Source organism: Diospyros lotus, chromosome 5 (assembly GCF_014633365.1).
Source record: "Diospyros lotus cultivar Yz01 chromosome 5, ASM1463336v1, whole genome shotgun sequence".
Taxonomy (NCBI): Eukaryota; Viridiplantae; Streptophyta; class Magnoliopsida; order Ericales; family Ebenaceae; genus Diospyros; species Diospyros lotus.
The window spans coordinates 34,662,109-34,675,658 of NC_068342.1; the positions used below are offsets into that span (position 1 = coordinate 34,662,109).

Below are 13,550 nucleotides of genomic sequence, written 5' to 3' on the forward strand. Positions count from 1 at the left end.
AAATGCATAAAAGATGAAAACCAAAATGTATTAGTGAATGAGTATTTCACAAAATGGAGAGATAGAATGAGTATTTCACAAAATTATTTAATGATGGTGGGGACACAAGAGTTAGGTTGGGACATCTTAGTAACTCCGAAGGGAACGTGAGCTATACATTTTATCGACGCATAAGTTTAAAAGAAATAAGCCAAGCATTGAAAAAGATGAAAAATCATAAGGCGGTGGGACTAGATAATATACCATGGGACTGGATAATATACCAATAGAAGCATGGAAATGTATGGGAGAAGAGGGCATCTCTTGGCTAACGAAATTATTTAACAAGATTCTTAATTAAAAAAAGATTCTAGATGAGTGGAGGAAGAGTACTTTTGTTCCTATATTCAAGAACAAAGGAGATGTTCAAAACTGTGAAAATTACAGAGGAATTAAGTTAATGAGCCATACCATGAAACTCTGGGAGAGAGTAATAGAGCAGAGGCTAAAAAAAGAAACAGACGTCTCGGAAAATCAGTTTGGTTTCATGTTTGGTAGATCAACAATGGAAGCTATATACCTACTGAGGCGCCTAATGGAAAGGTATCGGGATCATTACAAGGACCTGCATATGGTGTTTATAGATCTAGAAAAGGCTTATGATAAGGTCCCTAGAGAAGTATTATGAAGGGTTTTAGAGAAGAAATGAGTCTGAATAGTCTATATACAAGCCCTCAAGGACATGTATCACGATGCAGAGACAAGGGTCAGAACATGCAGAGGGGATACTGAACCATTTAAAATTACAATGCGACTGCATCAAGGTTCTGCATTAAGTCCATACTTATTTGCTTTAGTAATGGATGAACTCACTATACACATTCAGACAAATGTGCTATCGTGTATGCTATTGTAGATGACATAGTGTTGGTGGATGAAACAAAAAAGGGAGTGAACACTAAGCTTAAGTTGTAGAGAAACAATTTAAAATCTAAGGGATTTAAATTAAATAGAAGGAAAATAGAATATATGAAATGTAAATTTAGTAAGAATGTAAGAGTAAATGATATTATAATAAAATTGGAAAACCAAATCATACAAAGAAAAGACCATTTTCGATATTTGGGATCAGTAATTCAGAAAGATGGAGAAATTCACGAGTATGTCACGCATAGAATTAAGGCAGGTTGGCTAAAATGGAGAAATGCATCGGGGGTGTTATGTGTTGGTAAAATCCCATTAAAACTGAAAGGAAAATTCTATAGGACAGCTATAAGACCAGTTCTGTTGTATGATTCAGAATGTTGGGTAGTCAAATATTTGCATGAGCAAAAGACGAGCGTAACGGAGATGAGGATGCTAAGATGGATGTGCGGCCACACAAGAAAAGATAAAATTAGAAATGAGGTTATTCGTAATAAGGTAGGAGTAGTGTCAATCGAGAAGAAGATGAGAGAGACTAGATTAAGATGGTTTGCTGATGTGAGAAGAAGACTAAAAGACGTTCATGTGAAGAGAGTTGATGAAATGGAACAATTAGTCAAAAAAAGAAGTAGAGGCTGACCCAAGTAGAGACATTAAAGTTTGATATGAAATGTATGGGCCTAAATGAAGATATGACAAAAGACAGAAGTACATAGAAGTCTAGATTCATGTAGCTGACCCCACATAGTGGGATAAAGGTTGGAGGAGTTATTGTTGTTGTTGTTTAGTTAAAGACTTTTCTTACAAATTCTTTTAACTTTTGTGATGCTTATATGTCAGTTTTTGAAATATAATTGGATGTGCTTTGCTGAATTTTACAGGTATGTAATTTGTTTTAATATTTTTCTTAGTTAGTATATATTGAATTTTTTAATTTTTTTATAGCATGCTTGTGAATATATTATTCGGAGTTAGAACCTATTTTATACCTTATTCTTCAACTTGGACATATATATTTCCTTTTTTTTGGTTAGCATGCGCCTCGACTTGTGCCTCAGGCTCCAATACCCTTGTTTGCCTTAGTGCGATTTGAGCCTTTAATAACACTGGGTCAATGGATCCCATTAACAATCATCTACCTCCATATGTTATTGCACCTAGATGACATAGTACATCTCCTACTGTAGTAATCGGGTTGTTCTTAGCGACGACAAATCTCAAGTGCCAACATACAAGATAACCGTGTTGCCTCTAGTCTAAGAACTAGTAACACAATCAAACCAGTGATAGATCATAGATCCTCTCAGCCATGTGACCTATCACTTGCGTCACATTCAATAAATGTTCAACTAACATCTACCCACATGTCTTTTATATTCATCTTATGGATTATGGCATACAACTCACCATCATTTATCATTAGTATCTCATACTAATTAAATGTAGTAACCCATGTGTCAGTCCGTAATAGATTATTCATAGCCCCCTTTTGAGAAATCTAAAAACTGGGAATCATTTTAAGAAATCTTTAATTTGAAAATCTTTGTCACATATTCTTAATATTTAATAAGAAGACTTTCATTAAGAAATCTAAGAACACATTCATATATATATATATATATTGATTGAAGAGATATGAATGAAGGTACGATCTTAAAATATAAAAACATATTTTATAACATTTGCAAGATTTACATCATCAGCTCCCATATTACAATTCCTAGATGCCATCTAAATCTGGCATTAGGGCACTAACACTAACATTCAGGAGACAGATTGACTACATCCCGAGTTCCATTCTTTTCAAGTGCTCTAATTTCTTCATTTACAACTTACTTCCACTCAGGTATCTAGAGAGCTTCTTGTATATTATTAGGAACTTGTATATCTATGAGTTTAGTAGTAAAAACATGGTATTTTGGGGACAACCTCTTGTAAGAGAGGAAATTGCAGATGGGATACTTTGTGCTACTTTGGACAATTGGTAGATCAAGATCATCTAAATTCACCTCTTCAGAATTAGAAACAGTGTTACCTTTTTGTGTCTCTTTTGGAATTGAATTTGGTTCATCTTCATGGTTAGTAGTGAGTTGCACTTGTTCTTCTACATGTCCTTAATCTTTCTTCCTTCTGGAATAGACAATTAACTCTTTGTTGTTAACAGTTGAAGAAATACTCAAAGGTTGTAACTGCTGTAATGGAACAGTTAAAGGCTGTAAATTTGATTGATTTTTAGTGATATGAGACTTTGGATGAGGAGTAGTAGAAGGAAGGACAGTAGTAAGAGATGATTCAAAATCCCAAAACCAAAATTCTTTAAAATTCTAACTCTTTTCCTAAATGTTGGTTTTGGAATAATAAGGTTATTTTTCTAGGAAAGTAACATCCATAGAATGATAGAATTTCTTTTTGAGAGGAGAATAATTCTTATATGTCTTTTGATTTGGAGTATAATCGCGGAAGATACATGTCAGAACTCGATTCTTAGTAGAAGGAAGGATAGTAGTAGGAGATGATTTAAAATCCCAAAACCAAAATTCTTTAAAATTCTAACTCTCCCCCTAAATGTTGGTTTTGGAATAATAAGGTTATTTTTCTAGAAAAGTAACATCCATAGAATGATAGAATTTCTTTTTGAGAGGGGAATAATTCTTATATGCCTTTTGATTTGGAGTATAATCGCAGAAGATACATGTCAAAACTCGATTCTGACAGAGGATTATCTCGCAATTCAAGATGAATTGCGCTGGAATTGATGAACAGAAAGAGGTGGAGAGAATCTAGAAAGAGAGAATATGAGAGAGGGAAACAAGACTCAATTGTATTCAAGCATTCCCGTTAAAGCAGCGGTTGCTGGCTTATATAGCCCTCCTTGCGGAGTGGCACCAAGATTTGAATTACATTCTTCTAACTACAAATCTTCTATGTTCTTCTTACCCATAACCACCATCCCCATTTATTACCCCCCTTGTATTAGACTATTACACGACTACCCTTATCACATGACAATACATTTAATGGCTCTAGGATCAACCTTATCTCGATTTTGATGAGGAATATGGACAAAAGAAGTACAACTAAACACTTTAAGAGATATAGTTAACCTACCTCAAATTTTTCTTTCATGAGAATTACCCATGAGACACGAGTGTGGTCATCTATAAATGAAACACACCATCTTGCCCTAGTTACACTTTTAATTTTAGAAGGTTCCCAAACATCATTGTGAATTAATGAAAAATGAGGAGATTCTTTGTAAGTTTGATGTGGATAAGAATTACGAACATGCTTAGATAATTGACAGACTTCATATTTAACATCAATTGAATTTTTGTTAAATAAGAATGGAAAGAGTTCTTTGAGATACAAAAGACTAGAATGACCCAAATGATAGTGCCATAACATAATTTCACTATCATTACTAGACCTAAGAGTTGAAAAAGAACATTTCCCATCAACTGTCTTCTGAGTTTGTCTTCTAGAGGACTCATTCACGTTTAACATATAGTGTCCCGAATGCAATTCAGCACTGCCAATCATCTGTCCTGAATTCAAATTCTAAAAAATACAGTGATTTGGGAAAAATTTAGTAACACAATTCTTTTCTCGAGCAAGCTGGCTAATAGAAAGTAGATTACAATCCAACTTTAAAACCAATAAAACTGATTCAAGTGTAAGGTTCTTGGAAAGTATAACAAAACCTGTACCAGGCACTTTTAATATGGAATCATCAGCAATATGCACAGTGTAATTTTTAGAACATGGTTGGAAATCTCGGATTAGAGACATATCATTGGTCATATGATCAGAAGCTCTAGAATAAACTATCCAAATACCTTTGTTGTCCATCTTTTTAGCCTTAAGGGAAGTCATAAATTTTCCTTTTGGGCTACTATAGTTGTTGTTGAATGGGCAGTGGTTGGAGTAATAGATGTTTGTTAAGCTTGGGAAATTAATTGCTGAATAATTTTCAATTGTTCTTTGCTGAATTGACCATTTGGAATTGCAATAGAATTCTCCTCTGGTGCAGTGTGATGTCCTTGACTTTCTTTCTTAGTTCTTGGTTTCCAATTAGGGGGTTTGCCATGGATATACCAACAAGTATCTCAGGTGTGTCCTGCCTTTTTGCAATGATCGCACCAGGGTTTGCCTTTCTTGGTGCGGTTAGCATCCGTTCCTTGATAAAGCATGGCAGAAACTTCAATAGTTAGTGGCTAATTTGTTGTGCCCATCATCACCTTCTTTCTACTTTCTTCACGTTGCACTTTTGAGGCAACTTCAGGTAGATTTTGTAGAGGTTTGACGGCTAAAATCCGCCCTCGGACTTCATCTAAATTCTTGTTGAGACCCAACAAAAACTTATAAATTTGCTTCTTCTCAACAATCATCTTGTATTTTCCAGCATTGGCTTGACATTCCCATGTTGTTGTCTCATACATATCAAGTTGTTGCCAATGTCTTGTCTGTCGACTAAAATATTGGTTGACAGTGAGTTCCCCTTGACGAAAATCATGGAGTATTCCTTTAATTTCAAAGGCTTTCATTGCATCTTCCGTGTTGGAGTATTTCTCATTGGCGACTGTCTAGATTTCATGTGCCGTCTTGTAGAGAATAAAGTTTTCTCCAACTTCATTCGTCATGGAGTTTGTTGAAAGATAAAGATGCACAACCAATCCTAAAGGATTGAGGAGATGATCCATGGATGAGATGAGAGGAATAAGAGGAGAATAGTTGATCTAATATATCTTGTGTATTATTTGTAGATTAGGTAGAATTATTTTATCTTGTTATCTTGTACTAGAATTTAGGAGTATATCTAGTAGCTAAAGTTTTAGAGATAAGTTTGTATCAAACTAGGAGTCTTGTATATTTAATCCTAGCTGCTAATGGAGAAGAGTACGATAGTTTTCATTATTCTATCGGATTTCTTCATGGTATCAGAGCTCAGTTTCGAGTTTCTGTGGCCACCAATTATTTAGAGTTCTAATTGTAAAAGAACTCTTTAACTTGCGTCATTGCTGATGATCAAACAGCCAGTACGGGGACTTCTATTCCTCTTCCAACAAAGAGCAGTCCAGTCTCTGCAACCTCGTCACATTTTTCCTTAGCCTTCGATGGATCTTCCCTCCAGATTACTTTACACAAGCTGAATGGAACCAACTTTCGAGAGTGGTCCCAATCAGTTATGCTTGTGATTGAAGGAAAAGGGAAGGTAGGCTATCTAACTGGAGAAATTGTAAAGCCTAGCCAAGATTCAACAGCATATGGAGTATGGGAAGCTGAGAATGCCATTGTCATGGCATGGCTAGTAAACTCAGTAGAGCTAATGGTAGGAAGAACTTACCCCTTCTACAAAACAGCAAGCGAGATTTGGAATGTGGTTCGAGAGATCTATTCAGATCTTGAAAATACCGCCTAAAGCTTCCAAGTTCGATCCACCATTTGATCAACAAAGCAAGGCTTGTAGCTCAGGGATTTACTCAAACTCAAGGTTTAGATTATGAAGAAACGTTTTCTCCCGTGGCCAAACTCAATTCAATTTAGATTCTATTGTCCCTAGCCGCAAATCTGGATTCGAAACTGCACCAATTGGACATAAAAAACACCTTCCTAAACGGAGATTTAGAGGAGGAGATTTACATGAGGATACCACCGAGGTTTGAGAAAGACAATACAAGAGATAAGGTATGCAAATTAAAAAAATCTCTATACGGCTTAAAGCAATCACCTAGAGCGTGGTTTAAAAGATTTAGATGCTATTCTCTCTGTGTTTCAGTTTTGAGTTTTGAATTCATTTTCAGTTTTGTATTTTGAGTGTCTGTTTTGAAATTTTTAAAAATGCGTTCTTTTTATTATTCTGAAAAACTATTTATTAAAATAGAAAACTGAAAAACACGTTTATTTTGAAATTTTGAGAAAATTTATTTTATATTGTTTTGTTAAATAAATTTGATTTCAAATAAATTATAAATATTTATTGATACATTATAAATTTAATTCAAAGATTTAAATTATAATTCAAGAGATAATTGATAATTTAATTTTAAAAATGAAAGAAAGTAATTATAAATTACAAAATAACATAACATTATCACAGGTATAATCCAAAAATTTAAAAATATTTAAAAAAAATAATACAAAAAAATTATATTACATATTTAATTTAATATTTAAATAAAATAAAACAAAACAAAACAACCAACAAATCAAATCGCAGAAGGGAGAAGAGTCGTAGCAGCAAGCAAGAAGAAACCATGGTGAAAGGGAGGGGATGCTCGGCCGTTCGGTGGTGGCGGGCACAATGCTAGGATTTCAGTCAACGGCGGTGGGTGGTGGCTGGCCAGAAGAGAAGAAAGGAGAACGGAGACGGGGGGCGATCAATGGCGATGGGTGGTGGCATCGGTCGCGATGCGAGGGTTTGCGATGGGGGACGGTCGACAGTGGTGGTCGCGGTGGTGGCAACAGAAGCAGTCAGCGATGGTGATGGCGATGGCGGTGGCAGGCTAGAAGCTCAGAGAGGAGAAAGGAGACGGCGGGCCGGAAGCTCAGTGATGGCGGTCGACGGCTAGAAGAGGAGAGGAAAAAGTGGAGAAGAGAGGGGAGGTGGGTTTCTGCAGTCGGTGGGTGGGTTGGGGGGGGTTGGATCCGTTTTTTGTGTTTTGGCATTTTCAGTGTGTTTTCACCGAAAACACCCAAAACAACATTTGTTGTTTTGGGTTTCCATTACAATTTTTTTTCTTGTTTTCGAAAACGGGTTTTTGAAAATAGAAAAGAGAACGCGTTTTCAGTGTTTTGAAAAACTGAAAACTCAAAACAGGTTGAAAACAGCAAAGAGAACAGGCCCTTAGTGATACTATATACAAGCTGGGATATAAGCAGGGACAAGCGGATCACACACTCTTTACAAAGATCAATGAGGATGGTAGGAGAACAATTTTAATAGTCTATGTGGATGATATCATTATCACGGGAGATGATAACCAAGAAATTGAGAAGCTAAAAGAACAGCTAAGGCAGGCCTTTGAAGTAAAAGAGCTGGGGGAACTGCGATATTTTCTTGGTTTGGAAGTTGCAAGAAGTAAGAATGATATTTTTGTATCCCAAAGAAAGTACACTCTTGACTTGCTAAACAAGACGGGCAAATTGGGGTGTAAACCGGCAAGCACACCTCTAGAGCCTAACTGGAAGAATAGAGAAGAAAAAGAAGAGCATCCAGTGGACAAAGGCATGTACCAACGATTGGTAGGCAAACTAATTTATTTGTCTCACACAAAATCGGATATTACCTATGCTGTGGGTATTGTTAGTCAATTCATGCATTCATCAACTGGGAGACACTTGGAAGCAGCTTATCACATCTTTAAATATCTTAAAGGAACACCATGTAAGGGTCTACTATTTACAAAAGCCGAGACAGAGGGATAATTGGCTATGCAGATTCTGATTGGGCAGGTGTTGTGGAATATAGCAAATCCACATTAGGCTATTGTACAAAATTATGGGGTAACTTGGTGACTTCGCGGAGCAAAAAACAAGAAGTGGTAACTCGCAACAATGCTAAAGCAGAGTATCGCTCAATTGCTCAAGCAATTTGTGAAATGGTATGGGTGGAAAGACTATTGAATGACTTGTCTATGCCGATATTATCTCCTAAATTTCTTTATAGTGATAGCAAATCAGCTATCAACATTGTCAACAATCCGGTGCAGCATGACCGAATTGATCGCCATTTTGTCAAACAAGAGCTTGAGGATGGCAACATTAAGTTGACTTATGTTCCAACAGAAGAACAACATGCGGACATTTTGACCAAAGCAATGGGAAAACAAGGTTTTGAATATATAAGAAGCAAGGTGGGAATATTTGATATATATTCCTCAGCTTGAGGGGGGGGTGTTGAAAGATAAAGATGCACAACCAATCCTAAAGGATTGAGGAGATGATCCATGGATGAGATGAGAGGAATAAGAGGAGGATAACTCTCCCGAGTTATCCTCAAGCTGATCTAATATATCTTGTGTATTATTTGTAAATTAGCTAGAATTATTTTATCTTGTTATCTTGTACTAGAATTTAGGAGTTTATCTAGTAGCTAAAGTTTAGGAGATAAGTTTGTATCAAACTAGGAGTCTTGTATATTTAATCCTAGCTGCTAATGGAGAAGAGTACGATAGTTTTCATTATTCTATCGGATTTCTTCAGAGTTGATAAGCCATGACATGACCATATTGTTCTCTGTCTTCCATATCTTGTACATTGAATTATCGGTCTTCAGTTTAGGGGCAGCACCAGTGAGATAATCATCCTTTCCTTGGCCACAAATGAACATCATAATTGAATGAGATCACTGTAGATAATTATGGCCATTCAATTTATGTCTGGTAATAAGAAGAGTTGAGGAATCGGATCCTCTTGTTGGGGTCAAAATTGAGGGAATTTGAGAGGAAGAAGAAACTTGAACAGTAGAAGCCATTGCAAATGAAAAAAACACGAGGAACATGATCCAAATGCTAGATGGAATAGAAATGGAATCAGGTATAGAATTGAGAACAAACCAAAATTATCAGATGCAGATTTGGAATGAAATCAGTTGCAGGCTTGGAATGAACAGATCGTTGTTAGGACTGCTTTGATACCATGTAGAATTTGACTTAGAAACTGCCAAACAAGGAAACAAAATATTCTAGAAATAAAATTATAACAAACTTTAGACTCAAATGGAATATTCAAAACTGAATAACTACATATTTTTACAATGATAAAGATTAGCAACATTAGTTAAGGCTTTACCATATGCAAATTAGATTGACTTGTGCATTAGTATGAGAGACTGACTTGTCCAGGTTGAAGTTGTGGAAGGAAAGGAGCAAGTGGTCTATCAATACTGACTTGCTATATTATGCCTAATCAGACCATGGATATGCATGTGGTCAACTGAAAATTTATCTCCACCAGAGAAGAAATGCAATATTTTTTGCATCCAAACCCAAGTTTCTGCCTCAACTCAGCTTATTTTAAAGCCTTAATTATTTCTTTTAAAACTGCATGCATCATCTTAGTTTCCTGCAAATCCATCTTTGATTCAAATGGTTCAATATTTATTGGCACTCCCTCCCTAATAACAGTTTCCTATTGTAGCCTGCTTTCCTTCTTGCTGTAATTGCTGAGAACGAAACTACAGATGTTCAGGCAAGTGATGCCAATGGTACGAAGCATTTGAATGATGTTACCACTAGGTTACTGGGATTCACTGATGCCAATCCCATGGCTGCAGTTCTGGAATATGTCGGACAATCCAATGATCTTATCAACAGGTATTGCTTTTATTAGGATGTTTCTGAAATCCAGTCCATTATATATTGTTTTCCATATGTTCAAATATCATATCTTTATGGGTTGATTGCTCCCTATTTTATTTACAGCAATCCTCGTATACTGCTGAATGTCCTAAATTTCCTTAAGGCATTATGGCAAGGAGCTGCTCAGTTTACAAATATTTTGGACTGTGTAAAAAGCTCAGAGAATTTCTGGAAACAGTTAACCAGTATTTTGCAAAATGTTAGTAATGATGCTAAGTTATGTGGACGTATGAGTGAAGTTGAGGTTCTTAGCATAGCATATAGGCATCAGTGCCAGTCGTCTGTTCTGAAAATATTGGCTTATGAGTCATTCCTGCAGAAGAAGTTATTACATGCAGAGTCTCTTGTACAACAAACTGGAGTTACATACAAGGATCAAATTGAAAAAACCAAAGACGAAAGCCATTTTTGTTGGAAGCGTGTTTTGTCTACCTTGCATGGTGGATCAATTTTGGATAACCTGATCAAGTCATATGCGTCATGTGAATATGACAATGAGTTGTATCTTCGAGCAAAGGTGTGACCAGTATCAATTCCCTCGTTTTATTTTCCCTTATTTATCAATTAAATACACTTGTGTGAGTGAACTGAGGCTCATTTTCAAATCTGACCCTGTAGTTTTACACCTCCTATGGATGCATATTTAGTACCCCTTGTTGATAACTGTTTGATTCTACTTTTAATTCTAGCACTGAATCTAGTTTTGGTGGCATGGTTTGATATGAATGTCATGCTTGTTCCTTTCTATGTTTAGTGTTGATGTCTATCGAAACTGTTGGATACACAATGTAGGCCTAGCCCAGCTTTGCTGTGATTCACTAGTGGTTTTAAAAATTAGTTGCCTGCCTCTTCGGATTCATTTTTAAACAAAAAAACCTTTATCTCTTTTTAACTACTCCAAACATGTGATTTTACTCCATTTGGTTGGGGAATTCATTGATCAAGACTGGTCAAAAGTCTCTAGTTCTTTTTTATTTTAACTTTTCTATGATATCGAAGTTCTCGTGCATGCACATTGTAGGAGCATTTAATGGTAGTACTTCTTAGCATCTCTGAGCTGTCTTTGATTTTTGATCAAATGACAGTTATTCTGATTGAAATATGGGCTTAAAATTTTGTCATGCTCAATTTGGTTCTGATGCAGTGACAAATGGACAGGTAACTGATAGTATTAGTATTCCCTGTCTATTTCATTTTACTTATGATCTGCTTTTGTAGGTTGCTGCAGGTATATTCTCTGTGCATGTGATGGAAAAATTAAGAACTGGTGATACGGGAAGTTTGTCTGTATCATTAATTGAAAAGATCCGCATCTTGTTCAAAAAGGTAAAGTTGTCATCCCATGTCTAGATTTATTTCTTTTTACTTTTGGAAGTTATCTACCATTGATGTTTATTGCTCTTTGTTGCTTACCACCATCTCCTTTAAAAGTTTAAGTTGTTAGATAAAGTTAACTTTACCTTTTCATATTATCATTTTTATTCTCAATACTCTCACATGTGGTTAGGCTTCACTGCAAAACTGATCTAAACACGTTCAATAATTCAAATATTGGGTCAGCAATGAGGCTTAAACTTAGGACCTTGTCTACTCTGATATCATATTGAATTGTTAACCACCATCTCATCTAAAAGATTAAACTGTTAGATAGAGAGTTAATTTTATCTTTGTGTATTATCATTTTTACTCTCAACACCATTTTTGAAAACAACCATAATTTTTTATTTTACTCTACTAATCCTTTAGTAGTTAGAGGGTTCATAATTTCCCTAGCACCCTGCCTGCTTCCTCTTTTCTTACTCACTTATTTAATTTTTCTATGTACAGTTGAGTGAGCTGCCTTCTTTTTCAGATTTGTTGGGCCAATACACACAACAGGGTTACAGGTTTGTGTTATAAGCTAAACATGCATATGAATAGGAGATTCAGTTGGTGTTTTCTAGTTTATGATTCAGTTTCTAGCATTCCAGGTGGTTGTACATTTTATTCTGCATTTTGTCTTTCACCACCCCCCCCCCCCCCCCCCCGGCCAAAAAAAAAAAAAAACACGGGGGGGAAGGAAACACAATTTAATTTCTGCCATCCATCTTATACAAGGCAATGCATTTTATCTCCCGGTGCTGTTTGCTAATCACTTCTCTCTCTGAAATGCTTTCCTTTCTTTCTTCTTTTCCCTTTATTTCAGTGAAGGAAAGGAATTGCAGAGTTTAATACTTAGCGATCTTTACTATCATTTACAAGGGGAGATTGAAGGCCGTAAAGTTGATCCTGGGCCATTTAAAGCTCTATCTCAGTATCTGATTGACTCAAAGTTTCTGCAAACTTATCAGCACAAATATGATGGGGACCTCTTTGGACATGCCAAGAATGTATACTTGTTTGACTCCTTACGATTACGATCAGATTTGGGATTAGACATGTGGGATTATTCCAACTGGAAAGCGTCTAAGGCCATTGCAGAAAATATGTTGCTTTGCTTGGAGGATCTGAATTCTATGGTGTTGCTTACAAGTTCTAAGCTTTCTGCATTGAAATCATTGACAACTATCTTATCCATGAATGAGGATGTTGTAAGTTTTCTGAACTTTGATTGCATGTTTGATGTTATCTTTTCTGAGAATTTGGGATCTGTCACGGGTTTGCTCATGTTGGGGAATCATTTGAAGTAAAATATTAAATTTTAAGCTGTCACTTCTTCTCAAGGTCTCTTATGATAGAGACAGAGAGAGACTTTTGTGAGGGAAGCCTTTTGTACACTAAGTACATAGAAGAGTTTGAGATTCATAATTAGCTAAGGCAAGGCTGAAGGCAATCAGTACTAAGCCAAATGTTTGTATTTGCTGGCATGAAACTATGCTCAAAAGATGGAGGAGATACTCTTAATGTTGCTCAATAAGAGAAAAGGAAAGTTTGTGATAAGTGGGTTGAAGACATAGATGAAGAGAACTAGTTCAAAATAGATGTGGTTACAATGGAGTTCTTTTGAATTGCTATTTTCTGTGAACGATTTCTTGAAGTTGAATTTAGAAGAAATTCATTTCTCTAGTAGGGGCATACTGAGGTAAGAGAGGTTTGGAAAAACTATTGGGCAGGATGTTGTTACAATTTGAGGTTGGAAATGTTCTAAGAAGATATTGCAATTTTATAAACCTGCTCAACAAAGTAAAATTTGCATTCATTCTGACACGTAAGTGTAGTGTTGAATTTTTAATATTACTCTAGTTATTGCCATACATCTACTGGGCCCTTTTTTGAAAAGGTAAATAGAGTAATTGAGCATGGCAGCAG

General features: G+C 35.9%; 1 protein-coding gene across 2 annotated transcripts in view; it reads left to right on the forward strand.

The window, feature by feature from the left end:
- The window catches only part of LOC127801127 (uncharacterized), a 152,411-nt gene that overhangs the window by 112,749 nt on the left and 26,112 nt on the right, over positions 1-13,550 (forward strand). For both annotated transcript variants that reach the window (XM_052335997.1, XM_052335998.1), the window contains 5 exons: positions 10,042-10,217; positions 10,326-10,779; positions 11,481-11,588; positions 12,090-12,148; positions 12,448-12,832. In XM_052335997.1, the coding sequence (XP_052191957.1) occupies positions 10,042-10,217; positions 10,326-10,779; positions 11,481-11,588; positions 12,090-12,148; positions 12,448-12,832 (1,182 nt within the window). The remainder of the gene's footprint in view (positions 1-10,041; positions 10,218-10,325; positions 10,780-11,480; positions 11,589-12,089; positions 12,149-12,447; positions 12,833-13,550) is intronic.